The 25,215-nt window shown below is 40.0% G+C and overlaps 1 protein-coding gene across 1 annotated transcript in view; it reads left to right on the top strand.

The window, feature by feature from the left end:
* LOC150087120 (twitchin-like) overlaps positions 1 to 25,215 on the top strand; it is a 3,511,780-nt gene that overhangs the window by 531,969 nt on the left and 2,954,596 nt on the right. The window contains 1 exon segment of the mRNA XM_090372971.1: positions 8,588 to 8,676. Within this exon segment, the coding sequence (XP_090229097.1) occupies positions 8,588 to 8,676 (89 nt within the window).

The following is a 25,215-nucleotide window of genomic DNA, read 5'->3' as shown; positions in this document are numbered from 1 at the left end:
ACTGGAGGGGCTCACATCTGGTGAGTATGGGCCTGGCACACCCAGGATCCTGAGCTGGATATATCATTCTTTTCTTTCTTGGTGATTCTCTTCTACTTTTCTCTCTCTCTCTCTCTATCAGGATAATTCGGGAATTTTTTCCCCCCTTTTTGGCTGGTGCAGCATAAGCCTCAGGCTTCCTTGCACCATGTAGCTAATAATAATAATAATCCTTCCTAAAATGAGGCTTCCAGACCTGTATGCAGTACTCAAGGTGTAGCTTGGCCAGTGCCTTATACAAGAGGATAATCACCTCCTTATCCCTGCTCGCAAAATTCCTGTATATCATTGACAGGACCCCATGACCTACTCTGGCAGCCTGTCTGCACTGCTCGGAAAACTTCATATCTGACTGCACAATTACCCCAAGGTCTCTTTCATTCTCCACTACCCCGAGTGTAACAACACGTAGTTGGTAATTTCTCTGTGGTTACTGCTACCCATATGCAGTAGTTTGCATTTGTGAATGTTAAACTTCAGTTGCCACTTCTCAGCCCATCTACCCAACTTTTCTAGATCCTGTTGCAGCAGCATACTGTCATTACTGTTATTAAGAACTCTGCCAACTTTTGTACTTCTGCAAATTTTGACATTAAGCTTGATATACCTTCATCAATATTATTGATGAAGGTATATACAAAACAACAATGGGCTCAACACCGAACCCTGAGGGACACCACAAATAACATCAATCCGTGTAGAGCAGTACCCATTGACCACCATGCTCTGTCTTCTCCAACTTAACCATCCTTTTATCCATTGTAGCAACTTGTCCTTAATGCCATACTGCTCCAATTTGTACAGTAGTCTTCCATGTGCAACAGTATCAAAAGCTTTCCTGAAATCCAAGTATAGGATATCAAAATTAATTTTTGCATCCAGTTCCTTTGTGACCACATTATAGTATCCAATCAAATTGGTCAGACAAGACTTCCCCTTGACAAACCCATGCTGTGTCTGAATTATTGCTGCAGTCTTGTCTAAATGATCCTGCAATGCTTTTTTAACCAGTGACTCCCTGGAACAGAAGTCAAACTAACAGGTCTGTAATTACTTGTGTCACCCTTTGATCTCCCGTTGTGAATTGGAGATACATTTGCACATCTCTGGTCCATGGGGACTTCCCCCGAGTCCAAGGATGCTCTCATAATTATGAATAAGGGTTTGCTTACTTCCTTTGCTGCCTCCTTCAATATAACTGGATAGATCCCATCCACTCCAGCTGCCTTTCTTATGTTTCACTTCAACAATTTCTACTCCACTTTGCTCTCAGTTATTACAAAATTATTTAACTCCCTGTTATTATATTTCTTATATTTTAAGAAAATGTTACATACAGTACTAAATATTTTAATATTAATATTAATATTATTCTATTTACAAAAAGAAAACACTTATTTTGTCATTTTTTGCCATTTATATTTGTCCACCTTTGATCCCCCTTTGTGAATTGGAGATACATTTGCACATCTCCAGTCCATGGGGACTTCCCCCAAGTCCAAGGATGCTCTCTTAATTATTGCCTAGGGTTTCCTTACTTCCTTTGCTGCCTCCTTTAATATAACTGGATAGACCCCATTTTTGTCATTTTTTGCCATTTATATTTGTCCACCTTTGATCCCCCTTTGTGAATTATAGATACATTTGCACATCTCCAGTCCATGGGGACTTCCCCCAAGTCCAAGGATGCTCTCTTAATTATTGCCTAGGGTTTCCTTACTTCCTTTGCTGCCTCCTTTAATATAACTGGATAGACCCCATCCACTCCAGCTGCCTTTCTTATGTTTAACTTCAACAATTTCTCCTCCACTTTGCTCTCAGTTATTACAAAATAACTCCCTATTATCATATTTCATATATTTTAAGAAAATGTTACATGCAATACTAAATATTTGAATATTAATATTATTATTATTCTATTTACAAAAAATAAAACACTTATTTTGTTGTTTTTTGCCATTTATTTGTCCATTGGTGTCTCCTGTACAAGATTCCAATAATAGTTTGCCAACATATTTGGACTCCATTTTCCCTATTATCCTTTTTTCCATTTTAGAGATATATTGGTGAAACCTTTCACTGTGTTCATTGGAGACCGCTCCCAAGTTTTCAGGATTAAAGCCTAAATTTCTTGGGAATTAGGAAATGAACACATTGCATTCCAACCCTTTGCACACTAAAATTAGCTCATGCGCAATTTCCCTGTAATTTGTTAATTGCTCATTACCTAAAATGTTCTAGCAGACATGTTTGAATGCTTTCCAGACACTTATTTCTGTATTTCTGTAGCATTGAATTTTTTAGTGAATTCCTCATCTTGGAATAGCAGTTTCATTTGAGAACCCACAAACATTCCCTCTTTTATCTTGACCTCACTGATTTAAGGAAAATTTTGCCTAAAACAGGAAAATCCTTCTCTTTTTTTTTTTGTCCATCACTTTTGCAAAAATTTTTATCAAACCCATTGATGTGCAATGGAGGTAAATAGATTTTTGACTTTTCCCTCAAAGGATGTGCTACATTTTTCCGAACTAGTGTAGTTTCTGAATGGTCTGGCCATTTTTTAACCTGAGTGGCAGTCCTTCGCTCAGCTGTCCCACTCATATAAATAACAGCAGTGTTTAGTGTATCCACCTTACAACCCAATCAGCAAAGCTACCACTTTTACGTCAGCACAAATATTCCATTTGTATTCTTGATAGCATATTTTTTGCAAAGTGAACTTAATTAATGTGAACTGTATGGCCAATGGTATAGATGGATACTCATTTCCATTATGGAGTAAAACTGTTTTCCAACTGACCTTGGATGAATCAATGAAAGTCTCCACTGCTCAGGGACATTAATTCCTGCACATTGTTACAATAAACCAAAGCATCATCCATGGAGTAATTTGGCCATTATATTAGATTGCTTCTTTGAATAAAAAGACACCTTGACACCTTTTTCAAGGAGGTTCCACTGCTGAATTTGGATCATAGTAATTGAGCCTTGAGCGGTCCAATTCTCTGACCAAATTGTTCAATTCTGCCCGAGTGATTAGATGCAGCTTTGCAGTATCAAGAGTGAAAAGTCTGGATCTGTACTTGTTCTGGGTTCTGCATCTTCTGGGGATGCCTTTTCCTGTCCAGAATCAAGTCCATCAGTTTCTGGTGGCTTTGGCACTGGCATTGTGAGGAGCCAGCTTTAGTGCGTGAGGTACAGTGGGTTAGTCTACTTTATGCTTGGATTTCTCAGAAAAACTAGAAATATTGGTCATGCAAAATTAACAATCGTTTATGTGGTCTCAAGGTTCTCACCATATCACTGGAACAGCAAAAGGCATTGATTAATGACTACCTCTAAGCCAACTTGTTAATGTCTTTGAACACGAGCTACAGGAAATCTTTGGCACCCGTATTTTATCACGATCTCCGACCTTTCATCCAAAATAAAATTCAAAGCCTTTTCTGACATGTTGTGACACTGGCGGTAATTTTAATATCACTTCTTCTCAAATTGAGCAAAAGCTATTAGGCTTATTTTGGCAAGAACATTGCATATTTCATGTACAGTTGAGGTACACACACATAAGAACACAATTAGGAAATTGTAGATTTTTATTTCTAATTTAAACAAATATCAATTGAATGACAGTGAACAGACCATTTGCTGGATTTCCAGGCACGTTGGAATACCAGGAAACAAATGTGCAGATCAAGCAGCAAGAAACCTTATAGACATTGACTCCATTTCAAATCCATCCACTGATTATGAACTGATCATACAACAACTGGGCTCAACTGTGAAGCACCCAAACAAGTAATGAATCACTATGAATAAAGCAGAAACCTCAAATTTGGAAATCCATCTTCTGACAGAATAAGAACAAAGAAGTTGTACTGGTGAAAACCAAATTGATCACACTCATTTAACACATCTCTTTTTATTTCTTGGGGATGATCTACCAAACTGTTTACATTGCCACTCTCCACTTGCTGTAAAACATATCCTTCTGGAATGTGCTCATTCTCACTGCTGGACTCTCTTTTTGTCAATCCTTTGCTAACTAAACATAACAGCTAAGCATAAACCATTATTGCAGATTATGCCTGTTTAAATCAGCTGTTCACGTATCTGAAAGTAGTTAATTTGTATAATTACTTCTGAATCCTTTTCTTCACCTTGCTGCTCATCACTCCAAAGCTAGATGCTTAATTTGGCCATAATAGCCCTTGAGCCATCATACCCCCACTCTCCAAAAGTCTTGAAACAGCCTTGGGATGGTAGAATAAGTAAATTGATCTTAGACATTATTAAAATATTAAAGCAGTTTAATTCAAAAATCCAATACTATCCAACATACTAATATTACTTAAAATACATATAAACAAAAGTATATAATAATGTATTTGAAATTTTAACTTATTTCCTAGTAAACTTATTAAAAGATAACCAAATTTAAGTCTGCATGTTGTAAGTTCTTTTAACTGGCACTTGAACTACAAAACATAATCTGATGTGAAAGTTCTTTTTTGGAGAAAATGAAACCAAACCTCCAAAAGAACGAAAAAGAGTGAATCCAAGTAGTCAGATAGCATACAAAGCCTCTTTCCCTGAGTGAAAGGGACTTCATTTTCTAGCACAATTTGAGAAGAATTGGAGAAGGTTAATTAAGAGGCCATCGTTTCTTTGTACTCATGTTAATATCTTTCATATTGCGAAAATTTATTTCTGTTACACAGAGCATTAATAAACTACAATAAATACATTAGCTTTCGGCTGGATGGCAGCCTTCCTCAGATTGAATACTGAATGGCAGTTGGAATAGAGATGTGCACTGCCAGGATGGTGCGTGAGGTGCGTGGTTAATTGTTTGTTGATGTTTGTGGCTGTGACGTATGGTGGTGACGTGGCCAGCGTTTGTCTAACGATAGAACTACCGACTCTGTGATGGGGTTAACTTGACAACCACTGTTCCTGTTTAAAGAGGTATCCGAGCATTTTATATTTAACGATTCGAACCAGGTACGCCTTAGGTAATGGTGGGACCTGTCTACAACCACGACATCGCGGTGTGGGTCGATGTCATGGTGGGTTGTCCAGACATGTTCGGCGATAGCTGAGTGTTCTATATCTGCCAAACGGATCGCCCTTTTATGTTCTGAGAGACGTTTCTCGAGTCGACGTCCAGTCTCTCCAAAATAGCAGCTCGTGCAGTCACGGCAAGAGATGCGATAGACCAAACCGCTCTGTAGAAGGGTGGGGATGGGTGTTTTTACGTTGGAAATGAAAGAACGCAGTTTCTTGCCTGGTAGTTGGATGCACTTTATCCCATGTGATTTTAGGATTCTACCGATCTGTTGTGACAGGTTGGGGTAGTATGGGATAAATGCCCTCGTGGATGACTCGTCACTGTTGGCGTTGTTGTTGGTCGTCACATTGTCGCGTGCCTGTAGATCACACCTCTCAAGGACGTCGATGGGGTAGCCACACCTCGTAAGGTCTACTTTGACCCTGGTGATTTCTTTGCGTCTTTCATCTGCGGAGCTGGAGTGTGTCCAGGCGCGGGTTAGCAAGGTTCGGGCAGTGGAGAGGAGGTGGCCCCGCGCGTGTGCTGACCGGAAGTTGGTAAATTGGCCAGCACACATAGGCTTACGATAAACGGTCGTCTTCAAGCATGTGCCTTCGCGCTGGACAAGTGTATCTAGGTATGGTATAGAGTTGTTCGACTCCAGCTCAATCATGAATTTTATGAAGGGTGATAGTGAGTTGAGGTGGGATAGGAGTCGCTGACCTGAGTCTCTAGGGATGACCACGAACACATCGTCTACATAGCGACACCAAAAGGCGATGTGATCTGGTGCGTGTGTAAACGCACGTCCCTCTAACTCCTCCATCACGATGTTTGCTGTGACCGAGCTGACAGGGGAACCCATGGCTGTGCCATGTATCTGCTGGTAGATTGAGTCATTGAACATGATCGCACCCCCTGTTAAGCACAGTCTGAGGGCGGCGGAAATGTCATCAGGTGTCAGTCTAGTTCTGTCGCTAAGGGTTCCATCATTGTCCAAGAGTTGTTTTGCACAAGAGATGGCAAGTTCCACTGGGATGGAGGTAAAGAGTGATATGACATCGAACGATGCCATGACTTGATCTTGCGAGATGGATATAGTGCGGATCCTTTCTATGAACTCAACACTGTTGGAGACGGTGTAGGTGGTCTTGCCAACTAGAGGAGAAAGAAGTCTCGAGACAAATTTAGACAGCTCGTAAGTCGGTGATCAACAGCAGGATACAATAGGTCTTAGTGGTGTGTCTTCTTTGTGCACCTTCGGCAGGCCGTAAAACCGTGGGATCTGACACCCGGAGGCACGGAGGTGATTACGGGTTGACTGTGTGATTTTCTCTTGTTTCAGCCAATTGTTGATGAGGATATTCACCTCTGACTCCCATCGTTCCAAAGCTCTGTTGGGGTTGACGGTTAAGGGTTTGTAGACGGCAGTGTCTCGTAAAAGCAGTAAGGCTTTCGCCATGTAATCAGTGTGGTTCATTACAACCGTACGACGGCCTTTGTCCGCCGGTAGAACGACGATGGACGAATCCTGTTTCAGTGCCTTGAGGGTAGAAATCTGTATACTGCTGAGGTTTGAAGAGATGGGGCGAGCACGGTGTAGAACTGCTGCAGTCTTCAAGCGGATTGTGTTGGCTACATCTTCTGGGAGGCGTGATAAGCTTGCTTCCACACCCAAGGCGATGTCGGTGATCGGTGGGTGCTTTGGAAGAACGGCAAATGTCATGCCAAGAGTCAATAAGTTTATTTGTTCTGCAGATAACTGCTTGCTGCTTAGGTTCAATATGAAATCCGTGCAATTTGTGAGAGGGGCGTTACGCTGGCGGAAAAATTGACTGGATTCATTGATTAAAGTATTGAACTTACGTTTCTGTCGGGCACAATAACGATCTGATTCTCTGACGGCCTGGTAACATAAAGTATTGATTACATTGGTGTAAGTAGGGTCGGGAATCAGAGCCTTAAGGTTGGCTAGTAGGGCTGCTTTGCTCGCTGAAGCACGTTGGATGTCATGATGGAGGCAGCCGATCCATATGCGCAGACTGTGCTTAAAAGGGGGTGCGATCATATTCAATGACTCAATCTACCAGCAGATACATGGCACAGCCATGGGTTCCCCTGTCAGCTCGGTCACAGCAAACATCGTGATGGAGGAGTTAGAGGGACGTGCGTTTACACACGCACCAGATCACATCGCCTTTTGGTGTCGCTATGTAGACGATGTGTTCGTGGTCATCCCTAGAGACTCAGGTCAGCGACTCCTATCCCACCTCAACTCACTATCACCCTTCATAAAATTCACGATTGAGCTGGAGTCGAACAACTCTATACCATACCTAGATACACTTGTCCAGCGCGAAGGCACATGCTTGAAGACGACCGTTTATCGTAAGCCTATGTGTGCTGGCCAATTTACCAACTTCCGGTCAGCACACGCGCGGGGCCACCTCCTCTCCACTGCCCGAACCTTGCTAACCCGCGCCTGGACACACTCCAGCTCCGCAGATGAAAGACTCAAAGAAATCACCAGGGTCAAAGTAGACCTTACGAGGTGTGGCTACCCCATCGACGTCCTTGAGAGGTGTGATCTACAGGCACGCGACAATGTGACGACCAACAACAACGCCAACAGTGACGAGTCATCCACGAGGGCATTTATCCCATACTACCCCAACCTGTCACAACAGATCGGTAGAATCCTAAAATCACATGGGATAAAGTGCATCCAACTACCAGGCAAGAAACTGCGTTCTTTCATTTCCAACGTAAAAACACCCATCCCCACCCTTCTACAGAGCGGTTTGGTCTATCGCATCTCTTGCCGTGACTGCACGAGCTGCTATTTTGGAGAGACTGGACGTCGACTCGAGAAACGTCTCTCAGAACATAAAAGGGCGATCTGTTTGGCAGATATAGAACACTCAGCTATCGCCGAACGTGTCTGGACAACCCACCACGACATCGACCCACACCGCGATGTCGTGGTTGTAGACAGGTCCCACCATTACCTAAGGCGTACCTGGTTGGAATCGTTAAATATAAAATGCTCGGATACCTCTTTAAACAGGAACAGTGGTTGTCAAGTTAACCCCATCACAGAGTCGGTAGTTCTATCGTTAGACAAACGCTGGCCACGTCACCACCATACGTCACAGCCACAAACATCAACAAACAATTAACAACGCGCCTCACGCACCATCCTGGCAGTGCACATCTCTATTCCAATTGCCATTCAGTATTCAATCTGAGGAAGGCTGCCATCCAGCCGAAAGCTAATGTATTTATTGTAGTTTATTAATGCTCTGTGTAACAGAAATAAATTTTCGCATTATGAATCCAGAGCGCGTATTCCTCTTTTCTTATCTTTCATATTCTACTGAATCTGTATTTCAATGGTGTATTATTTAAAGATTGTTGCTAATAGTAAAAGTAATTTGTTTAGTTGTTTTAAGTTACAAATATTTACTACTCTCAGTCTTTTAACTTTACTTTTAGAATCTTCTAAAAAGAAAACAGAAGAATTAAAGGTAGAAACAAAAGTGGAAAAGAAGGATCTAAAGAAAGTGGAAAAGAAGGAAGAGAAGGTAACCATGTTCTTTGCATAGGAAAATAGCAAAGTAATGTTATTTCAACAAACATCAGCTTATATTATTTATAACCTTCCTGCAATTATTAGTTTTTTGAACACTAGGTTACTTGTACTTATGAATATACCTTGCTCTAATAGCATCAGTGGTAAAAGTACTTCACATTGACTTTCTCAATGTTTGTTAGCTAACTAAACTCAGCTTATAATTCACACAAAAGCTAACTGTCACAGCTTATAATTTTCACAGACCCCTTCCTATGGTATCCCATAGGTGGTCATTTTGATTTAGAATTGTGATGTCACTGGCCCTCCATCAGAATCAGAAGTGTATAGTGCAGATATTTGTGAATAGTATTAGTAGTGACAAATGATGCAAGAAAGCAAGCTTATATAGCACTGGCCAAAAAAAAAAAAAAAAAAAATCACATTTCACTTATCCTTTCCTTCTAATAGTTTGTCCAGTTTTTCTTTGAATTTATTTATCAATGATATTGATGAAGGTATATCAGGCTTAATGTCGAAGTTTGCAGATGATACAAAGGTTGGCAGGGTTGTTAATGACAGTAATGGCAGTGTGCTACTGCAACAGGATCTAGATAATTTGGGCAGATGGGCTAAGAAGTGGCAACTGAAGTTTAACCTTGACAAATGCAAAGTACTGCATATGGGTAGAAGTAACCCCAGAGAAACGTACCAACTGTGTGGTACTACACTTAAGGTGGTAGAAAATGAAAAAGACCTGGGAGTAATTGTGCAGTCAGATATGAAGTTTTCTGAGCAATGCAGACAGGCTGCCAGGGCAGGTCATGGGGTTTTGTCAATGATATATAGGAATTTTACTAGCAGGGAGAAGGAGGTGATTGTCCCTTTGTATAAGGCAATGGTCAGGCCACGCCTTGAGTACTGCGTACAGGTCTGGAGGCCTCATTTTAGGAAGGATGTAGCTTTACTTGAGCGTGTACAGAGAAGGGCAACAAGATTGGTGAGGGGAATGAAGGGATCCTCTTACCAAGAGAGGCTTAAGTTCTGCAAATTGCAGTGGCTGGAGACTAGGCACCTGTGCGGTGATCTGATTGAGGTGTATAAGGCCTTGAATGGGTTGAGCACGCTGAATTCTGATGGGATCCTTCAACTTGTTCAGATTACGAACCTAAGGGGGCATAAATTCAAATTAAGAAAAGACAGATGTAGAATAGATGTGCGGAAATTTGCCTTTAGCCAGCGGGTGGTTAATTGCTGGAACAAACTTCCATCTGTTGTTGTGGAAGTTGATAGGTTGAATAAATTTAAGGAGGAACTGGACAGGCATTTGGAGGGAATGGTGTGATTTTTTTTTTTTTTTGGCTGATGCTGCATAAGCTCATACACTTGCTTTCTTGCATCACATGCCACTACTACTACTACTACTACAACAAATGGAAGTTTCTTCAAGCAATCAATCACATGCTAGCTAAAGGCAAAGTTCTGCAACCATCCCTCCTCAATTTGAATTTATGTCCCCTCATATTATCATTGTGCTTGCTCAAACCATTCACAGCCTTAAACACCTCCATTAACTCACCTCACAGGTGCCTAGTTTCCAGATGCTATAATTTACACAGCTGGCTCAAAAACAGACAACTTAGTGGGAGCAGCAGCTGTTTTCCCAGATATTACATTAATAAAACAACTACAGAAATAGTGCAGTGTATACATGGCAGAATTATACACACCAAAAATAGCCTTACTAACTCATATACAAGGTATGCATTACAAAAGAAGTATAATATACACAGATTCCTTGAGTTCATTACTAGTCATTGCAAATCAGAAGTATATCTAAACACCCAAACGTCTGGCACATACAACAAATACTAAATGACTGCACCATAAATGAACAGGATATACAGGGATTGCTGGAAATGAAGCAAGAGACAGATCAGCAAAAGAAGCTTACTGCAGACTGCAGAAGAGATCTCAGTCCCTTATTTTGATTACAAGACTGTGATATGGCATACTTGTCAGATGCAATGACAAGAAACTTGGAATCTGCAAACTGAAAACAGACTGTACCAAATAAAGCAGAAAATTGAAAAACTAGGTTTCTAGCACATGAAAGTTGAGAAAAGAAACAGTACTGAGCAGACTACAAATTGGGCATACCAATCTTACGCATTCTTTATTTTTGTGAGCAGAATAACCACCACGATGCCAGATTTGTGATGGTAAGAATGCAAACTGTCCTAAGAATGCAAACTTGCCTTCAAAGATGTTTATAGGACACATCACACCATTACTATAGCAGATCTCTTGAATGATAGAGATGACTTTACAGATGTTTTAACCTTCCTTAAAGATATTAATTTATACCACCTCTAAGGAAGTAAAATCTCAATGAAGTATGGATCAATTCAAAGTAAACGCATCATACCATATGAACTGGCACATTGTGACCAACGTAGTCCATGCACCATTAAACCCTAACACAAAAAACCAACCAACTGTGCTTCTGTAGCAACCACCAGGATGAATGGAAGAGAAACTAGAGACCAACAGAAAACAAAACACAAAGATAAGAAACCACCAACCTGGGAAAGAAGGTTACAGCAGAAGATAGAAGAGCTAAGCATGGCACAATAGGCCAACTGACCCAGTACCAATGAGGTAATAGAAGTAAGAAGCTGATCAGAAAAGTGAAGACCATCTTCAAGAAAGACAATATCCACAGCAAACACGAGACCTATAACCAGAGGAACAAAAAATATCTGGACACCCTCAAGCAGAACCTCCTTGCACTCAGCAAGAGATTTTGCCGATACAGAGAGGGTGTCCACAACTGAAAAATAAACAATGGGATATTTAATGAAAGTCACAGAGCCTTCCACAGGAATATAAGAAAAGAGAAAAAGGAGGGCAATGGACCCCCCCCCCACCAGAAAGCACTTGAGCAGTTCTGGGGCAACCTATGGAGTAGTGAAGTTAGCCATAATGACTATGCCCATGGATTGACCTAGATTGGAAGAAAACCAAGGACATACAAAAGGTGACAGAATGTTTCAGGTCGAAGAAGTACGATGGGTGATCAGGAAATCCCATGACTGGGGAATCCCAGTGACAGATAAAGTCCACAACTATTGTTTATTATAAGTAGTTCTGTACTTTACAAATTTTGAGTAAGAACCCCCAGAAAAGGAAATCACCTTTGTTTTTCTTAATATATATATAAAATTTTCACTAACAAACTAATTTCTCCAGCTGCTTGGTCACTAGGTGGCACCACTCCAGCCCCCTCCACATGGAGGGGACCGGTAACCTGGGAGAAAAGTTATCCTCCAGGGCCAAAAGGAGCAACCATGGATATAAATAACTATCCATCTCTAGAGCCTTCAAGCTCAAAGCCAGTAACATCCAATGATAATGACTTGAATCAACTCAAAAGACTTCGAAGAGAAGCACAGTGTACTACCCTACCTAATTTTCTGGTGATACACTCTCTGTCTATTCAGCTTGTGGGAAAGTTATCACCATTAATGATCCGAAAATACTTGGAATCAATTGCGGAATCACCAAAAATTGGGAAGAGACTTCAATCCAGAGAGCTCTTTGTTGAAACAGCCATCTCCAAACATTCTGAGTGGCTATTAAAGACAACTACATTTGGTGGGCTGCCACTATCTGTTACTCTACCTTACAATACCTTAAATTCAGACTCTAAAGCGTTTAGGACATAAGCCTCAAGCTATGGGAGAGTCTAGACTATGTATAAATATAGTGCAAGCGCATCAGAAATATTCTGATTTATTCAGATATAGCTATGTATTTCTGGTACATAGCTATTTCTGATACGTTTCTTGCACTATATTTATACATAGTCTAGACTCTCCCATAGCTTGAGGCTTATGCCCTAAACGCTTTAGTGTCTAAATACATGATACACCATCAGGCATCTCTCATATTGTGGAGTTATACTTCATAACTGTTTTGCCATCATTGCATCACTTGGGTACCTACCCACCCACCCACCCACCCACAGAAGAAGGGCCAAATAGCCCTGAAAGGGGGAGCCTGATGATGTCCGGAGTTTCCAAGAATAGGTAACAACAGTCTTCCCCACTGGGGAAGCGTTGCCTATTCGAGGAGTTTGAAGTTTTTGAGTGGTGTGAGTTGAAGGAGTTACTATCCCTTTCATTCTTCTACACCATTTCTTTTCCTCTTCCACTCCTACTATTACTTTCCCTCTACCTTTTTGCTTTTCTAAGTCTAATAGGGACAAGTGGATAGTCGAGTTATTATCCCACACATATACAAAATAGCCCTGAAACGGTGCCGTCTGGGTGGTGGTATCCATCTGAGAATAAGTAACATTAGTCTTCTCCTTAGGTGAAGCGTTACTTATTCGAAGTAGTGCAATATCATGGCAACTCATTGTGAAGGTATTCACAATATCAGATATAACTTAAAACGATGCCGTTTTACTAATATTCTGAGGTGCCTCTGTAGCCAGGTGGGAAGGAGCAGTAGCAGCAGTGCTTAGCACACCCTTCTTGATTAGACTGGGGTTCAAGCCCGTCACCACCAAATATGGAGGATGCGGAAAGGTCAGGGAATGACCACCGCATATCCCGGAGCAATATGGCCTTAGTTGCTAATGCTCCTAAAAAAACCAAATAACAAACAATAACTAATATTCTGATTTATTCAGATATAGTTATGTATTTCTGATGCGCTTGCACTATATTTATACATAGTCTAGACTCTCCCATAGCTTGAGGCTTATGCCCTAAACACTTTAGAGTCTAAATTAAGATTATTATTATTCATAAATTCTTCAATCAATTTGCCTCTTCTGTTCATTGTAGCAGATCCCCCCCCCACAATGGATGGTGCCCATTAAAGTCACCGAAAAGACAAATTGGAGTTGAAAGTTGTGCAGTGAGGTTGTCAAGTCCTGAATGGGAAAGAGGTAGAGATGGTGGTATATAAATGGAAACAAGGGTAACTGATGTACCGACTGCAATACGAGCAGCCATAGCTTCTAGATTGGTTCGTAACTGGATTGACTTGGATGGCACGTTAGAATTAACTAAAATGGCCACTCCTTCACATGCCACTCCACACCTTCACATAAAATGGCCACTCCTTCCTTTGTTTTCAAGAAACTTACCTAACATTGGAAATTTCTCCTTCGATAAAGAACTATTGCCTTTATTGAAGAGATCATAATACAGCAAATGCTGCCCATGGTGGTGCAGCAATCCTGATAAATTCAAAGATCCCAACTAAACATATTCCACTTTAAACTGAAATAGAAGCTGTTGCTGTGCATATAACTCTCCATATTGCAATAACACTAGTCTCAATCTACCTACAGCCAAACCATACTTACTGTTTAAAAGATCTTGAAGATCTGTTTATACAGATACCTCCACCTCTCTGTATGTTAAGGGATTTCAATGAGCACCACCCCCTTATGGGGCAATCCTAAATTAGATAGACTGGGTCAACTCATTGAAAGCTTTTTAGAGGCACTAAACCTCACCATACTCAATACTGGGGCACCCCTACCCCCTCAGCAATAGATCTCTCAATTTGTTTTCCAGTACTAGTCCCGATTATAGAGTGGTATGTTATTAATGATCCTATGGGCAGTAACCACATCCTAATTTATGCAACCTATTAATAGCACAGACTCCTCTAGCTGAACTCTGCAGAAAATAGAAATTTGCCTGAGCAAACTGGGAAAAATTCCAGTTATCAATATCTTTTGATGATGAAAAAATCCATCTCCAGCCAATTGATGATGTGACAGAATACATCACATTGCATCTCCTAATTGTGGGTAAAGACACAATACCACTATCAAATCCCCTGGGCTGAAAGCGTTATAATTATTGGTGGAATGAGGAATGCACAAAAGCAAAAAAAGAAAAAAATAAAGCCCGGAATTAGTTTTGGCAATATCCAATGACAGCCAATCTGATAAATTATAAGAAGTCAAAGGCAAAAGCATGTTTCATACAAAGGCAAGCCAAAAAACCCCAGCAACGTAAACAGCAACCCCAGAGCAACATATGAACTCTGTGGTACTACACTGACAGTGGTAGAGAATGAAAAGGACCTGGGGGTTATTGTGCAGGCAGATATGAAGTTCTCTGAGCAGTGCAGATGGGCTGCAAGAGTAGCTTATTGTGTCTTATCAACGATACACAGGAATTTTTCTAGCAGGGATAAGGAGGTGATTATACCCTTGTATAAGGCAATGGTCACACCACACCTTGAGTACTGTATACACGTCTGGAGGCCTCATTTCAAGAAGGATGTAGAGCTGCTGGAATGAGTACAGAGAAGGGCAACAAGGTTAGTGAATGGAACAAAGGGTTGCTTCCCTTTGTTCCATGAAGAAAGGCTTAAGTTTTGCAAATTACAGTGTCTGGAGACTAGGCACCGGTGAGGTGATCTGATAGAGGTGTATAAAGCCTTGAATGGTTTGAGCATGCTCAATGCTGATGGGATTCTGCCTCTTGCTCAGAATAATCACCTGAGAGGGCATAAATTCAAATTGAGGAAAGACAGATGTAGGATAGATGTCTGGAAATTTTCTTTAGCCAGCGGGTAGTTGGTTGGTGGAACAGACTTCCATCCCTTGTTGCGGAAGTTGATAGTCTAAATAAATTTAAGGCTCAGCTGGACAGGTATTTTGAATGAACGGAGGGGTGAAGTGGAAGTTGTTTTTTTTTTTTTTTTTTTTTTTTTTCTGGCTGATGCTGCATAAGCTTGCTTTCTTGCATCATATGACTCTACTAATGCTAATGCTAAGAAAGAATCCTGGACCCGTTTTGCATCAAGCATTAACAAAAACACTGACACCAAAATAATATGGAAAAAAATTAGACAGCTTTCTGGTAATTTTCCTACCGTACCTTCTCAAATCCTTTCCTGGAATGGGGGAGTTCTATCTAGTCCTTTAGATATTGCAAATGCTTTGGGCAACACTTTTGCCGAAGTCTCAGTGCATTCAGCTTATATTCCATCATTCCAAAGAATGAAAAACACTGCAGAACAGCATTCTATTTACTTTCAAACTGTCCTCCTTCTGCCATATAACAAACCTCTGCAATACGCTGAACTCTTACATGCCATTAGAACAGCTCAAACTGGTCCTGCCAGACCAGATGTGATCTATTATGTCATGCTGCAACATCTTGATGACAAAACTTTGCTGTGCCTCCTCCTGGTCTTTTACAACCGAATTTTTCTAGAAAATTTTTATCCAGCTTCTTGGCATCATTCTACTGTTTTGGCCATTCCTAAAGCCTAGAAAAGATCCAACCAATCCCCATAGCTATAGACCAATATCCCTCTCAAGCTGCCTCAGCAAAATTCTAGAAAAAATGTCTACAGTAGACTCATCTGGATCATTGAGTCTGAACAGTTAATGAGCCATAGTAACATGGCTTTTGTCAAAACAGGTCACGTATGGGTCTTATGGTTATGGCTAAATTTGCCATTTGTAATGGCTTTGTTAAACACAAACATCTAGAAGGTGCCTCCGTAGCCAGGTGGGAAGGAGCAGCAGTGTGTAGCACGTGCTTCTTGATTAGACCAGGGTTCGAGCCCATCACCACCAAATACGGAGGATGCGGAAAGGTCAGGGAATGACCACCGCATATCCTTGAGTAATATGGCCTTAGTTGCTAATGCTCCTAAAAAAAAAAAAAAAAAACACCAAACAAACATCTAGTAATGGTTTCAATAGATATAGTGATGACTTTTGACACTATCTCTTGGCACAGTGTACTTAGAGATCTCTATTCTCTTGGTCTTGAGGGGCAACCTTCCTATATTTGTGAAGAATTTTCTACATACTAGATCATTTCAAGTTCGATACCAATATGCCTTTTCTGCAACTTTCATTCAGGAACAAGCTGTTCCACCTGGATCAATACTGAGTGCCTCTCTTTTTGCTCTTAGAATAGATTCTATCACTAAACAACTTCCAAATACTGTAGAGACTTATCTTTATGCAGATGACCTTTCCATCTCATGTCATTTCCAAAACATGAGATCTATTGAGCGACAGCTGCAGATATCACTAAATAAAATACAGAAATGGGCCAGCATCAACGGCTATCGACTATCGAAGCAGAAAACACTTGCTATCCATTTTTGTAGACAGTGCAAGTTTCATCTGGATCCTGAACTTCAACTGTCTAATATCTCTATCCCAGTCACTAATAACATCAGATTTCTAGGATTAGTTATGGACAACAAGCTAAATTTCTTAACTCCAGATTTTTTTTAACTGTAGATATTTCAAATCCATAAAATCACTGCGCTTGAAACTGAGAGTCAAGCAAAATGTAAATTCACCGACACTGACTGAACCAAATGTGCTACTCACTTTTTTCATTTGATACCAGCCTCATTCAGTGTCAGTGCAAAAAGTAAGATAAATGATAATATAATACAACAGATAAGAGTGGCAATAAATGTTGCAATACTATAGTCATGTGCAAGACACTGAAAACACACTAAAAATTGTTGGAATACAGAATGCACAAATACAAAAAAAGAAAAAAATAATCTATTCCACAAACAACCGATAACCTCACCAACTATAAAAGAATTAGAGCCAAAGTATACTTCGTAAGAAGAAAGGCAACAAAAGACACTTAGATTTGGTTTGCATCAACCATTACCAAATATACCGATATCTGACTGATTTGGGAAACAGTTAAAAAACTCAAGAAAGGCAATGCCAATCCCCTTCCATACCTCAGTTGGAATGGATAGGATATATACCATTTTCCAAAGAAATATAAAATGCTTTAAAAGAACATTCTCACAGCTATTTGCAGTGAATACATGGGAATGAAGTTTTCAAAAAAAACTAAAGAAATAGCAGAGAAACAGAAAATATAATTTAACACAAACAATTCACTTATACGCAACCATTTACAATCTCAGAGTTTCAGGAATCCTTAAATATCTCAACTAACAATGCTGCCAGTCCTGATGAGATATTCTGTATCTTGTTGCAGTTGTTAAATACCAACTCCCTTCGTTGCTTGCTAATTTTTTTTTTCATTTGAATTCTCTTCAGAAATCACTACCCTATCTCTTGGCATCACACTCAGTTGTGCTGACTTTCTCCAAACCTGGAAAGGTGAAACACATCTACATAATTACTAACCAGGCCTCTCTTATTAACTGTCTTGGCAAAACCTGAGAAAATGATCCACAACAGGATTAAATGGTATCTGGAATTGCACTTTTTAATGAGTGAAAATCAGTTTCGATATCATAAATTAGATCCTCCTTAGATCTTATGGTCAGAATTGAGCTAAACATCCAGAATGCTTCCTTCAAAAAATAGCACCTGATTGTGTTTCGATATCCAAAAGGTATTTTGGTGTCCTCCTTTGAGTGAATTTTTCATTGAGATCTGCACATGCTTGGCCTATGACTGATGACATTTACCTCTTTTAATACAGAGTTTCTTGTAGTGCCATACTTTTCAGGTCTATTATCAAAATACCCTCTCCCAGTCTTTCACCCTGGAAGGAGTATCAGATGGCTCAGTTCTGAGTGCTACACTCTTGACCAGAATAAATCAAATGACATGCAAAACTTTCTTTGATACTCTCAAAAATTGCTTATATGAACTCTTTTTTATTTATTGAACAAGTTCAATGTTCAATAAATAAAATTAGATCTGTAGGTGTCACAAAAGACTGTGATGCTAAAACACTGCACTGTCCAAATTGCAAAGGCACACATCCAGCCTACTCCAAATCATCCGATCTCTGGAAACCAGGGGGGAAAAAATCCAAAAGCTATGCATCAAGAGGCAAAGAAACAAATTATGCTCAATGCACCCAAGAACACATATGCAACAGCAATGAAAAAATATCAATCTACGGCAACACAAACTGAAGTTTACATTCCCCCAACCATGTCCATTGCAGATTGGGCCCGATCTATGCTGTCATTGTCAACGAAACAGTCTCCTAAGGACAAAAGGTAGCAGACAGAGCCAACAACACTCAAATCACAGTTCCACTAACTGTGCCACATAGATCATCAGATGCTACAAAACTGAAAACCGATGCAGTTCTCACTAAGAAGACAAATAATCTCATAGCAGTAAATATGGATACCGATAATAATGCCGACCCGGAAGAACCTATCCTAGACCTTCATGCAGAGGATGACATGGACACTGGTCCAACCTTTCCAAGAAGAGAGAAAGTGATGCTCAATTGCCACAAACAGACTGGGAATAAAAAAGAGTCAGAATCACCCTCGTGTAACAAAATCAAATAATGCATCATATCATACAATGGAACTGTAGAGGCCTTTGCAGTAACATTGATGATATCCATGAGCTAATAGGTCGTTATCGTACTGTAGGCATCTGCTTACAAGAGACAAATTTAACATCACAAGTTTCTCTCTCAATTAGAAATTATACCCTTTTTAGGAAAGACAGAGCTGGTTCAAATAATTCTCATGGAGGGGTAGCCATACTCCTAGATACGAGTACCTTGCAGACACATTCCGTTACAAACCTCCATCGAAACTGTTGCAACACGCATAGTGATTGGTACGGCACCTCTGTAGCCAGGTGAGCAGGAGCAGCAGTGCGTAGCACACGCTTCTTGATTAGACCAGGGTTTGGGCCCATGACTACCAAATACGGAGGGTGCAGAAAGGTCAGGGAATGACCATCGCATATCCCCGGAGCAATATGGCCTTAGTTGCTAATGCTCCTAAAAACCAAATAATAACAACAACAACAATATAGTGATTGGTATTAATTTGACACTTGTCTCTATCTATCTATTATCCCTATACTATTCATGAACTCGAAGATCTTATTCTCCAGTTACCAACCCTTATCTGTTTATTGGGGGGCTTCAATGGACACCATCCATTGTGGGGTTCTCCCAGTGCAGATAGAGGAGGACAACTCATTGAACAGCTTTCTGACAGACAAAACCTAACTATACTTAATATTGGCTTGCCAACTTACATCCATCTCTCTACGGGCAATCTCTGCAATAGATCTCTCCATCTGCTCTCTGTCCTTGTTTTCTAGCATTGAGTGGATGGCCCTGATGGTCTTTCGAGGTCCTAGCCCAGTAGTGATCACTTCCCATTAATATATAAAATTCAAACATCCACATTCCATAATTTCAGAAAATTATGTAAAATGGAAATTTTACAAAGCAGATTGGGCAAAATTCATTTCCAACTTCCCGAGTGTCTTTTGATGAACAGATCATCGAAACCTGTCCTACCGATACAGTTACTGGTCCCATTACGAGACAAATATTGGCTGCTGCATGTAATGCAATTCCACAATCACAGTCAACCCTCCATAAAACCATAAATTACTGGTGAAATGAAGAGGTGCAAAAAAAGAAAAAAACCAAGCATGGAATCTGTTTTGAAAACATCCTACCATCGCCAATCTTATAAATTTCATTGACTTAGAGCCAAGGCCCGTCTCATTAGGAAGAAAGCTAAATGCGTCTCTTGGATTCCATTTGCAAGCTCGATTAATAAAAATACTGATACAAGAATAATATGGAGAAACATAAAACAGCTAAATGGCAAATTTCTGCCATTATCCTCTCCACTTCTCAACTGGAATGGGCAGGCGCTTTCTTCTCCCACAGATACAGCTAATGCCTTAGGGACTGTGTTTTCACAGTTGTCTGCCTGAACAGCATATGATCCATCATTCCAGAAGCTCAAAGTATTAGCCGAAAAGTCAAAACTCAACTTCAAATCTACATGTTCTTTACCCTGCAATCAACTGCATACAATGCTTGAACTTCAAGAAGCCATATCTACCTCAAAAAAACAGTGATGCAGTCCCCAATGGAATATATTACATAATGCTCCAACACTTAGATTAAAAATCTGTCTCTTTACTGCTGACCTTTTTCAATTGCATTTTCCTTGAACATTCTTTCCCAGTTCCTGGCATAACTTCTATATAACAGCAATTCCCAAACCAGGGAAAGATCACTCTATTCCTCAAAGCTATAGACCTATTTCTCTCACCAGCTGCTTAAGTAAAACCCTGGAAAAAATAATTCACTGTTGACTCACATTGTATCTCGACTCCAAAAATCTAATATCAGATAATCAATTTGGTTTCTGAAAAAGTAAATTAGTCCTGGATCTCATGCTGAAAGCCGAAACAAACATCTGGAATGCATTCATCCGAAAGGGTCATAGCATGCCATGTGGTGTCAAAGCCTTTGACACCACATGGCATTTTGATATCCTGAGACATCTGCATTCCTTTGATCTGAGAGGCCACTTACCATATTTCATACAGAACTTCCTTCAGCACAGATCCTTTCAAGTTCGATACCGACAAGTCCTCTTCCAAACTTATAAAGAAGAAGGGGTCTCCCAAGGCTCTGTGCTCAGTGCCACCTTATTTGCAACAAGAATAAATCACATGACTAAAAATATTCCCAACACTGTGAATTCGTACCTCTATGCCGATGATCTCAATATTTCTTGCAGTTCAAAAAAAATTTGACCTTTATTGAGTGGCAGCTCCAAATTTCAATTAATAACATTCAGATATGGATGGCACAGAATGGGTATAGGCTCTCTTGTTCAAAATCTAAAGTAATTCACTTTTGTAACAAAAGGAAGATGCATCTAGATCCATAGCTACACTTAACAAATCAGCCTATCTCAGTTGTCTGCCTTGAACTGCCTTGAACAAATTGAACTTTGATAATTTCAATAGCAAATTGAACGTACATCTTGCCAGAAAAGATGAACATACTCAGAATTACTCCTTCAACATAATGGGGTGCAGATCGATACACATTACTTCATTTGTATAGAGAACTAATCAGATCTCACCTTGATTACGGTGCCCCGGTGTATGATTGTGCTAGGCAGAGTTTGTTAGCACAGCTTGCCCCTATTCAACATTCTGCCCTGAGGATTGCTATAGGCGCTTATAGAACTTCACCAGTTTAAAGTCTATATATTGAAGCTCGTGAACTTCCACTGAGCCTCAAGAGAAAGATGTTACTTCTTAACTATACAACTGAAATCCAAAGTCTACCTAACCATCCCATTAGACTGATACTGAATGACACTCAGCTCACAATATTCTACAGAAATAAACCCAGGGTAGTGCAACCTACTGCTCTCAGATTTCAGGCATTATCACAAGCTTGGAACATACATCTTGACAAAGTTCTTAAAGATTCAAACAATCCAGCTCCCCATGGTCCTGTAGAGAGAGCAGAAGCCAATTCAGAAGAACAGTGCCCATGGAAGTATCTATAGAAAAGGCATGCAGTAGAAACACTACGTCTACGAGACAGCAAGTGGAGAGATTCTGTTAGAGATGAGTCATTAATTAACCTAACTGCCCTCTTCTGAATGGAATCTAGAAGCCTGAGAGAGGTTTTGAGGGCACCACCGAAGATGTGGGAACAATATTCCGTAGTAGGGTGGATTTGCAATTTGTACAGAGTGAACAACTGTTTGGAAGAAATTAATGCCAAGGGCAAAAGAGAAAACCAAGTTTTTTAGATGCAGAGGAAGCAATATTTATAATGTGCTTGTTGCCAAGAGAGATTAGAAGTCAGGGTAATCCCCAAAAGAGATATATCAACTTGCCTAGAAATCGGAGTGCCACCAAAGATAAGCATAGCAGCAGAAGAATCCTTTTTTGTGAGATATAAGACAAGACTGAGTTTTAGAAGGATTCAAATCAACTAAGTTTCCTTTGCCCCACTGGAGAATTACTTGGACATCGGCATTTAAGGAATTGGTAGCAGATATTCAAGAAGTTGAAACTGATTGGGCAAGGCTAGGTTTCTCAAAATGGAAAGTAGAATGCAATGTGCTATCATCGGCAAAACTATGGATAGGATTTCCGGTCAATGGAAGAAGTTCATTAATATACAAGAGGAAAAGAGTGGGTGAAAGAACTGAACCTTGGGGGCCACCAGCATTAGTGGAGAAGTTAGAAGACAGAGAGCCATATACCATCACCCTCAGTGAGCAATCAGAGAGAAAACTGGACTGTGATGCATGTCCAACACTAGAGTCGACAAGCTCTCAACATGCTGAGACCTGCAGAATGGGAGACAATCTCAGTCTTCCAAAAAGAATGAAAAAGGACTCTAACCAATCAGAACCACCAGCTTTTCTGATTATGCATTTGTTATCAACTCAGCCAGTAAGCAAACCCTCTCCCTTTGTCGTACAAAGATGTCTCGAGAATGCAGCAGGTACACCAAAAATCGTGAAATAGCTCCAGTGAGGAGATATTTTAATTGAGACCACTCGAGCAAGGCATTCTGAATTATTATTAAAAATGTTATCTATAAGCACAATCCCAATCAAAGTCAAACCACATAACACATTGAACTCCTCAAAAGGAGTGATAAGTGAATGGAATTTATTGAACATCACTGAAGAGGAGATAGTCATGGAATTACAAGAACAGAAAGTAACTCAAGCAATAAAGAATTATGATACAGAAAGATGACAAGCTTGTTCCAACATGTAATATTATATTGACCTTTAGTACACCAAATTTGCCGACCTCAGTTAAAGCAGGCTACCAATGCTGCCATATCTGACCATACATTCCAAACCCTTTAAGATGTTTGAAGTGCCAAAAGTTTGGTCATTCCCAGACAACATGCAGAGGCAAAACTACTTGTCCTAACTGCGGGTGAAAAAGTCGTTCACAAACAGAGAAAAGGCTCTGGAATTCCAAATTGCAAGAGTGACCATCCAGCATACTCAAAATCATGCGACCTCTGAAAAATTGAAAAAAGAATACAAAAGTATAAGATCGAGAATAAGGTCACATATCAAGAAACAAGAAAGCAAATAAAGTCAATGATCCCAAAATGCATGTACTCTTCCATTAAACAAAAGCGCCAAACTGTTTCAACCCAAACTGAGGTATCAGTTCCGCCCAATCCATTGAAGAATGGGCACAATATTTGTTATCAATACATCAACCTACCACCAAAATTGTTCTGGTTGATGAAATAAGTAATACTCCCATCACAGTTCCACCTAAAATCTCATGTGATGAAATGTTAAATAAATCACGAAGGCAAAAAGCTACTGAATTGCAAAAGCCAAACTCAAATAGATTGGACTCTGAAAATATAACTGCACAAGATGAAACAGTCCTTGATCTTTATGCAGAAGATCAAGGACTGTTTTTTCCTAGCTCTGATGATATGGAGACTGGATATTCACCTGGTCAAACTGATGATGTAGAAGAGAGTACAGATTCTGGATACCCCAATTTTTCTAGAAAAGATAAAACAAAATATGACTGTCAAAAGCAAACCACTCACAAGAAACAGACAGACTCGCCTTCCCTCTTCAAACCCAGATAATGCAGAACATTGTACAGTGGAATTATAGAGGTTTATGCAGCAATACTGATGATATGATTTAATCTCCTGATATAGTCCTGTAACCGTTTGCTTATAAGAGACTAATCTAACTCCACAAGTAACAGCATCAATCAAAAATTTTGCATTTTACAGAAAAGATAAACTCTTCATTACCTGCACATGGAGGCGTTGCGATTTTAGTTGACTATAAAATACCTTCTAGAAACATTCTGCTTCAGACCCACTTAGAAGCTGTTGTACGTGCATCAGCTGGACAAATTCTAACTATAGTATCACTGTACCTTCCACCTAACAATATGTACATGTTCAAAGAACTGGAAGACCTCATAAAACAAATACCACCACCTTTTTGTATCCTTGGTGACTTCAATGTGCATCATCCATTGTGGGGATCAGCCCATATTGACAATAGAGGACACTTGATAGAGACGATACTAGACCAACTTAATCTAACAATCTCTTTCCCCATATTGTATCCCAGTATAGAATGGGCAGTTTTAAATGATCCACACAATAGCGATCACTTCCCAGTTGTATGCAGAATCCAAACACTACAAACTCCATGCCCTGATCATCAGGTAAAATGGAAATTCTCAAAAGCAGATTGGGAAAAATTTTCAACCCATCTTTCTTTTGACAACCAATTGATTAAATTACAACCTATTGATGAAGTCACTGAGCATATTACTGAGGAAATACTAACCACAGCCTCCAAAGCAATACCTCAGGCCTCTGCATGTAAACACAGAAATCTTAAACACTGGTGGAATGAAGCTTGTAACAATGCCAAAAGGAAAAAAAATAAAGCTTGGAACCTGTTCCAGAAGTTCCCAACTGCCTACAACTTAATTCAGTATAAAAGGCTCAAGTCTAAAGCTAGGCAAATTAGAAGAAAAGCCAAAAAGGAATCATGGATACAGTTTGCCTCCACCATTATAAAAGATACAGGAAATATCTTCTTCTGAAGAAAAAACGGCCATGCAGAGACTTTCTACCAAACATCTGTGACTTCAGCCTATGGCAACTCCTTTCTTCAAATCAAAGCTTCGGCTGAAAAGTACAAAATAAAATTCCATACTATCCAATATATTGCCTATAATCAACTGTTTAAT

The sequence above is a fragment of the Mastigoproctus giganteus genome, chromosome 4, assembly GCF_048544385.1.
Source record: "Mastigoproctus giganteus isolate SK-2022 chromosome 4, ASM4854438v1, whole genome shotgun sequence".
Taxonomy (NCBI): Eukaryota; Metazoa; Arthropoda; class Arachnida; order Uropygi; family Thelyphonidae; genus Mastigoproctus; species Mastigoproctus giganteus.
Note: the sequence above shows the minus strand (reverse complement) of the source record. Positions and strands in the feature narration are given on the sequence as shown.